Genomic DNA, 16,931 nt, shown 5'->3' with positions numbered 1-16,931 from the left:
CTCATGAAGCGTACTGAGTTTTGCTGATCATTAAGGCATGTGCACGGTCCTACAGCTTGAACATGGACGACCACTTGGCAAATTCACTGCATGAAAATGAGTGACAGGCTAGAACAGGAAGCAGTGTTTCTGCCTATCATCTATCTACCTATCTTCAAGTTCCAATAGATATACCTTCAAAAGGACGTGGATAAAGGAATGAGCAAACACCTAGGAACAAGTAATGGAAATCGCTCTATCATAATCTTTTCCAGCCTCTCTCAGCAACCCCTCTTCAGGCAAGATGATTCACTCACACAGTGAAGTGATCTGCATTGTTTATAAAATTAAGCTTCCCTGTAAAAGTACAGTCACAGCACCATGTGACTGTCAACTGGATGAGGCTGTCTGCTCTGGTGATTCCAATATAAGTGAAGAAAAAAGACCAAAAGTTGTTAGTGAAAAAATACCAGACAATCTCCTGATATTTATTTATTCCCTACACAAAACCCCCCACAAAAAATAAAGACGCCCATTTACAATTGCTTAACTACATTCAGCCCCTTGAGCTTCCATTCAAAGTACTGGGGAATAATGGCAGGAGCTCCTCTAAAGGCCAGTGGCTCCAGATGTACAAAGCTCTCTTGTGGGCTTCACTGGGCATTGGGTCTGGCCCTAGTGCCTCTTTGTTTGCTTCAACCAGCAGATCATTAGGAAACAGCTGGTGTTTAGGTAATGGTGCTCCTGGAGCCTTCTCTTTCTGGAAGTTCTTCCCCATTAATTGCAGACATTTGTGGGTACTCAGGAATGAAGGAATGAATACGGTCAAACTAGCTACCATCCATTTCATGTAAATATAGAGTCTGCTGGTCTCTGATTGCATGATTGTGCCAGATAACCATTCATAGTACCTTCTCCACTACAAGAACAAAACATTTGCACAACTGTTGAAAACCAGCTGCAAGCCAGTGGTGGAGAGGTATGCTCCTCAATATCCTTGTTGGGTCGAATTTCAGTTATAAAAATGAATGTATTGCCTAGAATGTTGTTTTTGTTCCAAACATTGCAAATAGTGGACAAGATGGATTGTTTTAAGAAATGGCAGAAATATATTTCTAAGTTTGTCTGGCAGGGCAAGAAGCCCAGAATAAAATTTAAGATATTAACTGACGCGAAAGAAAGGGGCGGATTTGCCCTGCCAGACCTTAAATTGTATTATGAATCAGCAGCTTTTTGCTGGTTGAAAGAATGGCTACTTCTAGAGAATACTGATATTTTGGACTTAGAAGGTTATGACAATTTCTTTGGATGGCATGCATACCTGTGGTACGACAAGGTGAAAGTTCACAAGGGTTTCAAAAATCATATTGTCAGGAAAGCATTATACAATGTCTGGATTAGATATAAAGATTTGTTGGAAAGTAAGACTCCAAGGTGGTTGTCGCCAATGGAGGCAAAAGCGGTTAAAAAACTAAATATGGAGGTTAATTGGCCGAGATATTGGGAAATTTTGGAGCAAGAGGGAGACAGACTGAAATTGCAAAGTTTTGAGAAGTTAAAAGGGAAAGTGAGAGACTGGCTGCATTACTATCAGATAATGGAAGCTTTTAAACTAGACAGGAAAGTCGGCTTCCAGGTGGAAAAATCAAAATTAGAAACTGAATTGTTAGAACCTAGTACTAAGAACTTGTCAAAAATGTATAACTTGCTGTTGAAATGGAATACACAAGATGAAATGGTTAAATCTGCAATGATTAAATGGGCGCAGGATATTGGTCATGACATAATGTTTGCTGACTGGGAAAAGTTATGGACCACCGGGATGAAATTCACGGCGTGTAGTGCCTTGAGAGAAAATATTATGAAAATGATTTATAGGTGGTACATGACCCCAATCAAGCTTGTGAAAATCTATCACTCGCCCGAGAATAAATGTTGGAAGTGTAAAGAAAGAGAAGGAACATTCTTTCACCTTTGGTGGACGTGCCCAAGGATCAAGGCTTTCTGGGAACTGATCTATAACGAACTGAAAAAGGTACTTAGGTACACCTTCCCTAAGAAACCAGAGGCCTTTCTCCTGGGCATAGTTGGCCAATTGGTTGTAAAGAAGGATAGAACCTTTTTTATGTATGCTACAACAGCAGCAAGAATTCTTATAGCAAAGTACTGGAAGACACAAGATTTACCCACCGTGGAAGAGTGGCAGATGAAAGTGATGGACTACATGGGCCTGGCAGAGATGACGAGCAGAATCCGAGACCAGGGAAGAGCAACGGCGGAAGAAGATTGGAAAAAATTTAAAGACTATTTAAAGAAATATTCAAAAATCAGTGAATGTTAGATTGATGTTGAATGAGAAAAATAGGGGTTAATAGCGATAATGGTTAAGTGGAAGAAATTGAATGTTTTTATAACTAATTTGAAAATAAGGGAGGGATTTGTTAATCAACTAATTCGACACGAGAATGCAGAAAGGGGAGGTATGAGGAAGTCAGGAGAGTAAGGAATATGAAATTAAGAGTTTGAAATTATACGTGTTGTATGTTCTTTATTGTTTTGTTTTCTTTGTTATGGATGGAAAATTGAATAAAAATTATTTTGAGGGGAAAAAAGGTATGCTCCTCAATAGGCATCCACTATTGCCAGTTTTCTAGTACCCTTAATGTGCATTCATTTTCACTTTCAAAACACGCACAAGCTGCCATTCATACACTACACCATGTGATTAAAGAATATCCACTTAGCGGGAAATGTTTCAGAAAATGCATGTGAGCTATCTCAAGTATCGTGGTACCTCGGGTTACATATGCTTCAGGTTCCATAGGCTTCAGGTTACAGACTCCACTAACCCAGAAATAGTACCTCAGGTTAAAAACTTTGCTTCAGGATGAGAAGAGAAATCATGCTCTGGCGGCGCAGAGGCAGTGGAAAGCCCCATTAGCTAAAGTGGTGCTTCAGGTTAAGAACAGTTTCAGGTTAAGAACGGACCTCCGGAACAAATTAAGTACTTAACCCGAGGTACCACTGCATATGCATATCTCTATGCTTAAAGTCTGTCCTAAAGAGGAGGAACAAGAGCTTAGGGCAGCAGCATGGACTTGGGTTTAGGATTGTTCAGCCTGAGAATATACTAAATTACAGTCAGTTAATGTAAGCTATGTACTGTCAGGTCAGAAGGTGAAATAAACAATAAAGGCAAAGTAAGTTAAATGTTGGGGATTTGGGGGGTAATGTTTTAGCAAAGAAATGAGTTAATATTTTAGCTATTTAATCTACATGGGAATTGAGGACCTATGTAAGTATTTCAAATTCTTTTAGAAGCAGTTACAAATACATTTTTAATTATTTTTAATTATTCATGGTGGACCTGTTTTACTTTTAGGACTTTGGACTACTTTCATATATTTTTTGTGAATGTGCTCCTGAGGGTTGGGAAGCCTCTGGAACAGAATGGGGCATGTTGTGCAGAGCAGCAATGTGTGTGTGTTTGTGTGTGTGTGTGTGTGTGTGGTGCTGGAGAAAATCAGTTACCCTAACTTACAGAAGCATAAACACTTTCTGCTCAGTCAAAGCCACCGTTGAGTTGGATTCAACAGCAGCTGCCTCCTGGAGGCAATTCTTTTCTTAGGTCTCTTAAAAAGCCTTGAAACACATTTTTAAAACTCCAAATAGTTTATAATATAGTTTGTGAATTTAAGCAAGAGAAGTTGCTGAATGGATAACTTGCAAAATAACCCACGACTGCAAGCTTCAAGCCACTTACTGTATTAAACAGACTTGGCAACTTTGCAGGAGAAAATGGTTGTTAAGTATATATTTGTCAGTGGATTCTGGGAAGATTTGAAGAGTAAGTGCATTAAATATGAACCAGTGTTCAGTGTTTTGGTATAAAAGTTTATTTAACAACAATAACCAAATATTGATCACTCTTCTGTTTACTACTGATAAACAGAGAAATCCCCCATATCAGATCCTGGCCAGGGTCAGCGTTTCCTTTAGGCAGGGTGAGGCAATTCAGACAGCACATGCTGGGGGTTAGGGAGCAGTGGGAGGCTCTGGTGGACAGGGCTGTGTGCCACATGCCCTGCAGTGCAACACCTAAGTGAGCTTGCTGCTGTCAGGTATGACGATGGATGATGCCGTCCATCCAGTCAGCTTATCCAGTCAGCTTCTGGACATGGGCGCCATCTTGTCTTTCACCTAAAGCAGCAGAAAGTCGTTGTCCAGCTCTGATCCTCACAAAATGTCTAATAAAGCTAGAACTTGTATCTAAGTCAGGTAATGGGGAAATTCAGGCCTGGGGGAGAAATGTCACCCTCCAGGCCTCTCTGTCCAGCAGTCAGAACTCTCTTCAGGCGACACTCCTCCCTGGTCTGCTTTGCACCCTCCTTGAGTGTTTTCACATGCCTAGAATGTGCTCTGGAGCTCTGTGCATTTTACACTGGTACCTTGGGTTACATACGCTTCAAATTACATACGCCTCAGGTTACAGACTCCGCTAACCCAGAAACAGTACCTCAGGTTAAGAACTTTGCTTCAGGATGAGAACAGAAATCATGCTCCGGCAGCATGGCAGCAGCAGGAGACCCCATTAGCTAAAGTGGTGCTTCAGGTTAAGAACAGTTTCAGGTTAAGAATAGACCTCCGGAATGAATTAAGTATTTAACCAGAGGTATGTGCCTTGAAAGAGACGGGTTTGCATAGAAACTAGCCTACTGTACAAAGGTGGAATTTACATTCATTACTCATGTCCATTTTTGTCTCTGGGCCTGCCCATTCTTTACATGTGACCCTTGGAAGCTTTTGTCCCATGCACACACACCCCCCCCATCTTAAACAATTCCAAGATTGTTATTTTGCTAGGCACTTCAAAATCCTTTAGAAGTATTTCCAGTATCACAAAATCAGATTGTGAAGTTCCCACAGCAGCCTAGTTCTGTGATTTGAAAATACCTTTATATTTTGTGTTGCTTTCCTGTCTGGTGATGACAGAGAAGTATTTTGTTTGAACTCTCTGTTTTACAGATACAACTGCCACCAGAAGGAGGAGGAGAAAGATGGAAACTCATAATCAAATATCCAGCACTCCAGAGGATCAGTGTGTCATTCTTCTGTGTTTGGCAATTGAATTAAATCTGGTTAGGCAAACACTTATGCAGGAAATATTGCCTGGAGATAAAAGTTGTCATGGAGGCTTAAGTTACCTGCATCACAGAAACACAAAACAATGTTTAGGTTTCATGTGGCAGGTGGGGTTTTAAACCACACACCATCAGAAGGGCCCTTTTTTAAGGAGTGGACAAAGCTGTTGTGAAGCCAGAAGGTGTGTGTGCCCTTTACTCATGGGTGTACTTCAAGCTGCAATTAGCACAAATGACATTTTCTTTCTGAGTGGCATTTCCACTCATATCTAAAATAAGCTTGTTCCCTCAGCTTTCAATGGCAGCATGCAATGTCATTTCCCAATGGATTAAATAACAGGAAGCAAAATAAGCATTTTTACAACATTCTCAAGCCGACATGGATTAGCTGACTACTCTTTTCAAATGGAGGGAAAAAGAGACTGCAATGTAAGCTTGATTCACAGGAGCAAAATAAGATTTCTCTTATTATGTCAGATTTATAAGTAATAACTTTGCTGCTGTATTTCCCCCTTATTGAAAAATCTCCCTTTGTTAATGAATGGTATAGAATATGAAATGGAATTTTCCTTTCCAGCCATGAAGAATGCATTTTGATGTTCCTTCTCTTCTTATATATCATTCTTTTGGTCTGGCAGGTAAAGTAGCTTTTTCTGTTTCCATTACTGTACTATAATTCTACAGTAAATTCTATAGTAGTTTAAAGATTTATAGTTTTATCAGCATATCTTTAAAAAAAGGATTGAAGTTTTTCATGTTCTGTTTAAAACAACAAAGAAACATAATTCCCTCCCCCTCTCTTGATCTATCTTTGGTGAGACTCAGTGCTTTAAGGGGCTGTTAAGCTATAGATCTTCTTGTGCTGGGAATTAAGCAAGATGAGTTTCAGTTAACATTCATTAAGATGGATGATACTGTCTATTCTCTTTTGAAGCAAATCCTAGATGTTATTGATTACCTTTTGCATATGTGTGCCTGTGCAAGAAAAAAATCACCTCACCAACTGCTGATGGGGAAAAAGAGTTTTTGTGGGTTTTTTTTTTTTTTTTTTTTGCAAACACACATTTGGTTTGGGGTGTATTTGCAAAGCCCTCTTCCTCTACTTAACAGATGGTAACTGAAGAAGCTCTGTTAGTACTGATCACTGTATTAAACTGGCCTGAAGGGTAAATGGATGCTGAATTCACAAGTGACACCCTGTTACCTCCAGCTTGAGCCAAAAAGGTGAATTAGAGCTGGCAGCACTAGTATTCCACAAATGTCCATGATTAATGAAATCTCCCTCTACAGAATATTTAAATGAAGAAATACAGTAGGTATAACATCCAATTAATACATCTTTCATGTGGACAGATGCATCTGAAGAGCATGCATTTTGAATTGATAAAGACACATAAGAGTTCTCCTTAGATATTATGACAAAATGCACCAAGCAGAGTCAAATTTGCATCCGTTTTCTCACTGCTTCCTTTGTAAAAGATGTGCCTCAAATGAACTCTCTTTAAAAGCATGCACATTTCTGTTCCCAAAGTGGAAAGTTCCTTGATGGAGATTGGAAATTCATTATTTTTACAGTAAGAACAGCACCAAAATTAGGTATCTAAAGAATCACCTTCTCTCTTTTGAACCTGCTGTTCTGCCAAGATCATAATGTGAGACTCTGTTCCAGGCTTTTTCTTTGACAGGTGGATGCCAGAAGCAGGGCCTTTCCAGTGGTGACACCCCAGTTGGGGCTCCTTAGCCACCTTCAGCTTGCTAGCACTTTACTTTGGGGGGGGGGGTGTCCAACCAAAAACTGTTCTAATGATCTGTTCATTATTTTAACCAATGTTTACTTCTGCTGTTCTGTATATTTGTTATTTCAGATTGCATTGTTTCAAATCTGACTTTTTACATGTCATCTTGAACATTCCTCTTGTCAGAAAGTTGAAGTATCACATTTTGAAATAAACAGCACAATCCTATGCATATTTACCCAGAAAAGTACCACTGTGTTCAGTAGGGCTCACTCTCAAGTCAGCCTAAACACACACAAATCTAACTGCAATATTAATGTAACTGTCCCGCAGAAAAAAATGTATTGCTATAGAATTTCATGCTCAGTCTGTTGACTTGAGGCATTATTGATTTGTTGTTGTCGTAGGCATAAAAGGGAAATCAAGCATCTTCAACTTAATTAGTGACTGGTATGGCACAATAATTGCCTTTCACTTTCTTGTTTACTGCACTGTAGGGAGGAAAACTCTAGCGTAAATGGCATTTGGGAAGTGGGAGTCAGGCTTCTCCTCATCCCGACTGGCAAATGTTGATGTACAGGAAATATCCTGGCTGAAAACAAGAATCCTTACCTTGAGCCTGCTGCTCTTACGCATATTTATTCAGAAGTAAAACCCATTGAGTTCATTGGGACCTACTCCAGGTAATTGTGCATAGGCTTGCAGCCTTAGACATTAATCCTGCCCCAGCGCAGAGGAGAGGATTTGATGACCCTTTAAGTCCCTTAGAACACTATAATTCTATTGTTCTATTGTTGGCCATATACTGGCTGTGGCAAGCTATTACACCAACAATATCTATTGCATTACTCTGAACGATGCTGCTTTGGGGGCTCTCAAGTGTGAAAGGCAACATATAAAAACAATTCTTTCTTTTAAATCTGCTATCTTTTCAAGGCTTCTCAAAGCTCTTTTATCTGTTAACTCAGCGCACTACATCATTCCAAGTGCTCTTTTTCTCTCAGATGTGGGAAACCTATGCTCTCTCTTTTTGCCTGCAGCTTTACAAGGAAAGAGCTGCTATGCGTCATTCTTTATAAGCTTAGTAGGAAAGGACAACCTGTTATGGAGCCTCGCCTGAGTAAAGAGAGCAAGATATAACACTAATTGCTTTGTAAAACAGGTGATGAATCATGATCCAGAGGTTTTTGGAAAGCTTTCCATTATGCAGGGGTAGAGAACCTCTGGATGCTTTCAGGCTCCAGCTTCCATCAGCACCAGGCAGCATGGCCAATAGACAGCGATGGTTGCAGGTGGAGTATCTAGTAACATCTGGAAAACCAAAGGTTCCACACCCTGGGCTACATACACACATTTTATCAAAGAATCAAAGGAGACTGAGTGCCTGCATTTTCTGTTTAGTCCACACACAGTCTAGATCTTGTGCCTATCTTTTGCACCCGAAAAGCCCTTCTTGAGAAACTGGTTTCATTCTGAAAATAAAATCACACTGCAGATTGCTTCTGTATTACTCTGCAGTGTGACCAGTTGAAAACAGATGTAGGCAGTCCCAACAGCAGCCGGGGGATGCGGGGAGATGTATCCACATATGCCCAATGATGTTGTGAGTGGGGATGTGCTAAGATTACAGCCACTGCTTCCTTCTTCACTTACCTGAGGCATATGCAGGGAGGAAAAGGAGTGGACAACCTAATAAAGAGGAGGGTTTTCAAATGCATATCAGGCAGCTACACCCACCCTTGTGGACAGCAGGATTTAGAATCAATCTAGATTATTTTTTTAAAATTTTATTAAAGTTTTCTTGGTTTACAAAGGTATGCACAATGTCTCTTTTTTCAAGTTACATTTTCCATACGTCAGTTTCATTTGTTGAGACATTAGGGTTACATTAGGAAGAAAAGAGGAGAGAAGAGGTGGAGGGGGCCATGGTGGGTGGGGGTGGAGTCGGGAGGCAATATTTCTATTTTGCTTAATGTATGTGTGGATTTTTGTGTCGGCGTCATTTGTGCAGGTGCTCTTTGCTATTCGCTTGTGTTCCTTTGGTGGTGAGAGAAATTGTGGTTGGCCTAGGGTGTGGTTGCTTGTTTGTGATTGGCTGTGTTGAACTTTGTTTTCATGTGTCAGTGGGGTGGGTGGGTGTTTTTGAATCAGGCTAGCCATATTGATTCATATGCTGCTGGTGGATTCTTGTCGTTGTCTTGTTGGGCTGTGTATGTGATGAAAGGGAGCCATACGAGGGTGAAAGTATCATCTTCTATTTGTCCCTGTGTCAGCTTCAGTTTATTGGTTAATTTTCCTAGTAGGGCTGTTTCCCATACTATTTGGTACCATTGGTCTATGCTTACTCTTGACAGGTCTCTCCAGTGTCTGGCTATGATGTTTCTGGCTGCTGAAAGTAGGTGGGAGAATCAATCTAGATTAAAAGCAGCATGTTAAGGATGAGTATGAATGGTTCCAGATTTATCTTAGAGTTGGAAGGGACCCATGGGCCATCTAGTCTAACCCCCTGCAATGCAGGAATCTCAGCTAAAACATCCATGACAGATGGCCATCCAACCTCGGCTTAAAAACCTCCAAGGAAGGAGAGTCCACCGCCTCTCGTAGGAGTCTGTTTCACTGCCAAACAGCTTTTACTGTCAGAAAGTTCTTCCGAATGTTTAGTCGGAATCTCCTTTCTTGTAACTTGAAGCCGTTGCCTCGAGTCCTACCATCCAAAGCAGGAGAAAACTACATGCTTGTGCAACAAATGGGTTAGTGTGTTTGCAGCCTCTGTTTAAAACCATATCCAGCTTAAAGTAGTTAATATTTTTTTACTGCTTTACATCTGAGCAAAAATCTGCTCTGCTTGCACGTCAATGCTTGATACCACCCAGTTGGTTGCATCTAACAATAGCCATACTAAGAACAGCCCCACTGAAATTAATGGACCTAAGCTAGGCATGCCCATTAATTTCTAAGGGTTTACTCTGCGTATAACGAGCAATGAATACAACCCAATGTGCTATCTTTCTTCTTGTAGGAATACTTTTTACATAGAGGAGAGTTCAAAATCACAACTCTCTCTCACACACACAACCACACATTCAGTCTGAACTGTACACTCCAGGAAGGACTCTACCACATAATTGTTCTGAATGTATCATTCTGAGTCCTCATATCAGCCTAACCAGTCTCTTACAGCTGATAGAAAGACAGTTCTGTACAGGAAACGACATGCAATCCACTTATAGATTGTCACATGTAAGATGAGACTAAAGATGTGCAGGGAACATGGACCCGATCAAGGCTGTTTGTCCACTCCTATACATTTAGGCAGCCCTTATTGTTTTTGAGAGAATCAAAGGAGATAATGGTAACCATTATCTGTGTTCCTGTGGCAGGAAAGAAATCTAAATAAATATATCAGACCAACCTTGGGGAGCAAGGATACCATCTTACAAAGCAGACAGAAGACAGAGATGGAGACATGATGTTCCCAAGGCAAAGGATCATCATGATCCACATGGGCTATGATTGAGAAATGGAATACTGACCAGGAAAAACATGCTCTAAGTATTGATTGTGCCCGTCAACAGCTGAAATGTACCAAGGCCACAAAAGCTTGGTTCACGGATTTTCCTTAGTAGGAGAAAGCATGACATTTCATTTCATAAGGGTAGGGTAGCGTGATCGATGGCAAGCAGGTGCATCCTCACACCTACCAAACTGAGAATGGTATCCAACTAACAGTTATACTAGCACAGTGGCTCTTTGTTGGGCAATGTATCTTCCCCATCCTATCCTCTCCCCACCACAGTGTGACCCCTAAAGCTGCTCTGGGTTTCCTCTGAAGCAGATTTAGATTTAGAAGAGGGCAGGGAAGTTACATTGAGCAGCCAAAAGTCATTGCACTAGTGTACCTGTTTTAATTGGATACTGCCCTGAGTGTAGCTCCTCATGGGACCATCACTGAGAACCTTATTTTGTTGCCTTATTCATCCATCAGGGAACTACCATTTCTCAGTAGATTTAACTAAGCTATAACTCCACTGACCTTAAGTTGTGTATTCTCTGCAAACTGAAGGAGAAAAGTCCCCAAACATTCCTGAAGTTAGTAGTCAGGGACAGGGACATTTCACACAGGGCATAGTTAAAGGGTGGAGCTCTCACCCTCAGGAGATGGTGGTGGTCACAAACTTGGAAGGCTTTAGAAGAGGATTATGAGGAAATGAGGGCTATGCTTTGCCTCCACAGTCAGAGGCAGCATTCTTCTGAACACCAGTTGTTGGAAACCACAAGGGAGAGCGCTCTTGTGCTTAGGTCCTTTCTGAAGGTTTCCCACAATTGTCCAAAGTGAGAAGAGGATGCTGAATTAGATGCATCATTGGCCTGATGGAGCAGGGCTCTTCTTAGGTCCTTACATTTAAAACCAATATTTTGCATCCTGCTGGTTTAAGGGTTTCATAGAATCAATGGAAGGGACCACAAGGGTCATCTTGTCCAACTTCCTGCAATGCAGTAATCTTTTGCCCCATGTGGGGCTCAAACCCAGGACCCCGAGATTAAGAGCCTCATGCTCTACCAACTTAACTCATATTTCTAGGGGACCAAATTTTGGTCCAAGAGGGCTGAAAATGACTAGAGAAGATCCACAGTAGACTGAAATAATTAGTGGAAGGAAAACATTCGAGAAATACAGAATAGATGGTTGGTCCTCCCTTGTTGTTCTCATTCACAAGCCTCATTGGGGGGGGGGGAGGAAGTTGTGCTGGAGAAAACCTGGAGGACTGTATGTGGCTGCCTGGTGAGAAGACTGTTTGCTTTATTTCTTTCAGCAGCCAACAAAGATGAAGCCAGCCGGTTTTTACAACGAGGAACAAAGATCCACTTCTACCCACACTAAAGATAATGAAAAGTAAGTTATAAGACATGGGAAAATGGAGAGATGTTTCACTAGTGCCAAATGTACAGGATCCCCCCCACCCTCGTTCTACCTTTATCTTGTTTCATTGATTTCCCTTGCTCCCATCAAGACCTTTCTGCCTCACACACAAGTGGGATCCAATTATTGCAGACTATCTCCCTCTAGAAGGCCATTGCTCATCAGTGTCAGCCATCGGGGTGATTTGCACTTTCTTTGTGCCACTACTTTTACTCTTTCTCGGTTACCATCTTTGTCAATTCCCATGAGCCAGGCTGCTGGTTACAATTACAGTACCAAGGTGTGAATCTGATGGGAAAGCTAGAGCAAATACTGGACACCGAATGGGCCACTAACTGCAAACACAAGACAGTGGGCTTCACTGGAGGGCATTGTGGGGTGAACTTTTTTCAGTCTGAGGGCCCCGTTCCTTGATGGACAACTTTCTGAGGGCCACATATCAGGCAAAAGCTCCAGGTCAGTGAGGCCAGAGTTAAAAGTGAGCAGAGTGACGGATGTGACCCTTTATACAATAGCATACGTTCCAGACATACAAAAGTCTGAGGTCTCTACACTCCCTCCCCTGAACACACTTCCATCTCCCACTCTGTATTTCTTTGAAAATGTAATGTTCATTTATTTATCCATTCATTTATTATATTTGTAACCTGCCTGATCACAGGTTAATCCAGGGAATGGTACAATAAAGCACATTAAAAAACCCAAACAATAAAACCAGTCAATAGAATTATACCCTAAAATGGAAGCAGGTAACATGTCGACATCAGCAGGTATAACTATACTTAACTCACACAAATGTCTGAGCAAGCAAGCCTGCCTTCAGCTGGTGCTGAAACTCAAGAAGGGGCCAGCTATATATTGAGAGGGAAGGCATTCCACAAACAGGGCGCCTTTGCAGACTAGGCCCTCTCCCATGTTACTACACAATTAATCTTATCTAGCTGTGGAAAACCAAGGGAAGATTGATGATGAGTGAGGCACTCCATTAAGTATTTATGCCTATGGCTCATCCTCACTTTCGGTGGACCCATATTTTGATTGTTCCATGTACTGATTCATTTCCCCGGCTCCAAGAGCTTTTCTCGTTGCTCTGTGGCCATGCCTTGTGAAAATCTGATCTTACTCTCTGAGCCGGATTTTATCAGCTGCACAGAAAATCTGCAGATGGATTTTGCCCTGGCGACACTTCCCAGGCCCTTCCCCAGGCCACACCCTTCACTGGCCCTGCTCTGTACCCTTCCCTAGTGATTTAGTCAGCCTACAATATGGTTTTGAACTGTGATAATACTGCTTGATTGCCTGGATGGAGAATGGAGAGTGGCCATTGGTATGTGGCCGCCAGAAGATTGCCTGTGAAGAAGAAAAGTTCCCCACTCCTGCTTTATGGAACAAGTTAATCCTCATTGAGAATTTGGTCATGATACAATGTGACAAAGAGATGGGGTGTGCGTGTGATATATATTCATTCAGTTGTTTTATATCTGTACTCAACACCTGACAAAGGCCCAGTCTGCATGTCATGCTAAGCCAAACGAAATGTGAATGAGTGAGTATGCAAATATACGGAGCAAGAACTGTGGTGACTTTGCTCCTCCTCTGCTACTGCTGTGCAACCCAGAGCTAAGTCATGGTTTACCTTGGTGTTATGTCCAAACCAGGGATTCTGATTTGTTTCTTCCAGACAACTCATGAATTATCATTCAATAACAAACCATGGCTAAAACTTGTGGGTTGACTGGAGCAAAACACACCATGAGCCTGGGCTTAGATATAGCATGAAGACAAACCATAGCTCTGAGTACTTATGGCAGTAGCTGGATGGTGGAAGGAGCAACACAATTATGACTTTAATTTCATGAACTCGCATACTCGTTCTGTCACACTTAGACATAATTTGACTTAGCGTTATGTGTAAAGCTGTGTGGACTTCCAGATGCTGTTCTCTACAAATTATTCCCTAGTGTTCCACTCCCCAAACACCATTCAAATGATCTTCCAGCACTTCTTAACTGGACAGAAATCTCCTCACAGGGGAACAGTGGGTGCCTTATTGGGAGTTATTTTTTGGGGTACATAACAAGGTTGTGTTGCTGCAGGCAATCCCTTAATTATTATCCTTGACCTTGGGAAAAAAAATAACTGAAAATAACAGCCCCAGTGAGATGAAGCAGCTTTGCAATTACATTGCATAATGTTGTCACACGAAGGGGTTGTCAGGGAGATAATGGTAAACACCAGGCTGGGTTCTGTCTGAAAAATAATTGGAGTCAGCTCCCTTTGTGGCTGGTGTAGAGGAGCAAAATGGAAGAGTAAATTAGCAGTTACTGGAGACATTAGCAACAACATTGTGCTTACCAGTGACCAGAACACTGTCTGCCTTTAACTACTGTGGCATGAAATTGCCTCGCTTTCTTTCTAATGACAGCCAAATTTTCAAATGGATGTCCTTTCGATTCAAGCCGCCCAAAAGCTGCCGGCAGCGGGATCTTTGTTTCTTATGCTGCTATTTACAGTAGTTGTAACATCAAGGGCATCATTTGACAGAGATTTCACTCCCACCCAGGAAATAAAGACAGAGTGTGTGTGTTATCGGTGGTGGCTAACGCGCATTATTAGAGAGACAAGCTTTTCTTTTCCGTCTGACTGGATGTCTCATGGACTTCCTTGAGGTCAGGCACTGTTCCCGAGGGAAGGATTTAGCTCCTGGCAACTCCCTGTTATTTTGCCTTCTTGCTTTCTCCCTAATTGCTGCCGTGCAACACCTGTTTCATCTCAAGAGACCCTCTCCAGCTGTTGTCAGTGCCACCACTCTGCTCCGCCAGCAAAAAGGAATGCTGCGTGCATACCAAAGAGAAGTGTAAGAATCGGAGGATCTCTGCGTGGGTACTTTGCTAGCAATACTTCAACGCCAGCAGGCATCCAGCTTTCTTTCTCTGATGATTCACAGAACCTGGGTCCGCATAGGAACACAGTGTGAGAAGGGCCACCAGCTTCGATGGCTTAAAAAAGCGATTAAGACAAATTTGTGGAGGGCAAAGCTCTCAATGACTCTATGTGACAGCCAGGCTCAGAGAGGGAATGCCTGTGGAAGGCAGTTGCTGAGGTACAGCAGCAGGAGAGGGCTGTTGGCCTCATGTCCTGCTGGTGGACTTCCCATAGGCATCTAAACAATGCCAGAGTTCATCCTGCACCCTTAACTACATATGAAACTGGCTTGGCCTGAGCATAGGTGCCAACTCTATAGGGCTGAGGTATCTTCAACCCCACAATTTTCAGGAGGCGGAGGAGGCCGAGCACGGAATCAGCCATCTACCGATGCAACAGTCAACACATTGCTTGTACACTGCCTTGTTCCCTAAGCAACCCGCCCCCCCCATGCTGTTGTTTTCCCTCATAGGAAAGACCCACATCACTGTGGCCCCTCCGTCACCTGCCCAGCGTCTCTCTCATGACGAGGCTGCCAGGACTGTCCGGAGTGTCCTGGGGGTGTTTCACCATGGGGATGGAGGGGCTGCAAAGTTGCCTAGGGCAGTAGCAAAAGGACAGTTCCACTTCCTGGTCCTGCTGTTGCACTGTTTTGCAATGGGTCGCTGCCTCTGCTGTGTCTCCTGCTGTAGCCTCCAGGGCAGGCCAAGCAGGGACTGTGAGTCCCATCATTCCTCTGCCCCTTCTGCCCTCTCCGCCGAGCTCGCTTCCTCCACAGAGCCAGCCACAGTGAAGCAGGAGAGCCAGGAGCCGAGCACAGCGTCATGCCACACAGCCAGGCTTCGCACTTGGACTCCTCTCACTATTGGTCTCCTCCCGATGTGACAGCTGCATTGCGCATGTGATGTCACATATGCACAAACACCCCCCCAATGTTGGGCAGAACTCGGCGCCTCAGGTCCTGAGTCTGACAACTGGACGATTTAGCCTTCTCCTATTTGAATCATAGAATCATAGAGTTGGAAGAGACCACAAGGGCCATCGAGTCCAACCCCCTGCCAAGCAGGAAACACCATCAGAGCACTCCTGACATATGGTTGTCAAGCCTCTGCTTAAAGACCTCCAAAGAAGGAGAGTTCTCCTATTTGCTTTAATGTGAAGCAGCTCTTCAAGGGTTGGGGCTTGTTACCTATGGTTGTTACCTGAGGTCTTTTTGACTAGAGATGCTGGGAATTGATGTGAACCTAGGATCTTCCACACACTGTCATGTGTTGTACCACCAAGCAGTGGGTACCACTTCACACAAAGCATTAGAGTAATGTAAGCTAGCACTTCCAGGTACTTCTGCCATGCTGAGACTGCCTTGCTCAACAACTTCATCTGAAGAAGCAGCAGCTTCTACAGGCTGAGTGGACTTTATTTTTCAGGACATGTCATTTCATTTCATTGCGCCTGGGAAGCATGGCCTCTATTAGATCTCATCTCGTGGATGAGTCATTATTACATTAAGTTAGCAGCATAATAAACATGATTTAATATAACTTGAGTCTCTGCTGATGGGGAGATAAGCAAAGCTGTCTGTACACTAAATCTGCCCACTTGTGGGAGAGGCATCGAACATTTTATTTCAGATGAGACATTGAAGAGCAGGAACAGGAAGCATAAGACATGTGCATTTCCTGGTCTCTCAGTGTAATTGTCACATCCAAAGCTGCTTATAACAGCCGTGTTTGGAAGATGGACTGGTTATTTTCTTATACAGGGCAACTACTGGTACTCTGCTCATAAATACCAACTGCAGAATCTTAAACAGAAGCGTATTTTCTTTGTTTATTTCCAAATACCTGATCTTCATGTTCTTTCAGCATCCTGTGAATAAATGTACTGATTTGGTTAACTACATTACATTGAATTCTGCAATGGGCAATCGTGAAAAAAAAATCTTTGCCTAACATTCGCAACTTTCTTTGCTATTTCTGTGAAACTACTGAAGGACCATGTATTTTTTAAAGAGCCGGCTAGGGACATTGGATACCCGTGCAAAGCAAGAATGAGGGCAATCAAGTTAGGGCAAGCTATGATAGCTAAAAATGGAATCTTCACATTCAGAGACAATGCAGACCTAATTATATGATAAACAAAAGGAACCAGCTGTTCCAGTTGTTATTTTTCTAAGCTCACTGTGAAGAGACAGAATTTTGGACTAGGTGGAACTTTGGTTTCATCTAA

The 16,931-nt window shown here is 42.4% G+C and overlaps 1 protein-coding gene across 7 annotated transcripts in view; it reads left to right on the top strand.

The window, feature by feature from the left end:
* LOC310850973 (uncharacterized protein) overlaps positions 1–16,931 on the top strand; it is an 86,223-nt gene that overhangs the window by 33,774 nt on the left and 35,518 nt on the right. The window contains exons 1-2 of one of the 7 annotated variants that reach the window (XM_083752979.1): positions 5,085–5,549; positions 11,671–11,750. In XM_083752979.1, the coding sequence (XP_083609105.1) occupies positions 5,526–5,549; positions 11,671–11,750 (104 nt within the window). In that variant the 5' untranslated portion in view covers positions 5,085–5,525. Of the gene's footprint in view, positions 1–5,084; positions 5,550–11,670; positions 11,751–16,931 lie in introns of those variants that run through there. The other 6 variants (XM_083752978.1, XM_083752976.1, XM_083752981.1 and 3 more) reach the window with 6 other exon arrangements.

The sequence above is a fragment of the Podarcis gaigeae genome (genome assembly GCF_964106915.1).
Source record: "Podarcis gaigeae genome assembly, chromosome: 1".
NCBI classification, from domain to species: Eukaryota; Metazoa; Chordata; class Lepidosauria; order Squamata; family Lacertidae; genus Podarcis; species Podarcis gaigeae.
This window is presented reverse-complemented; position numbering and strand designations above follow the sequence as displayed.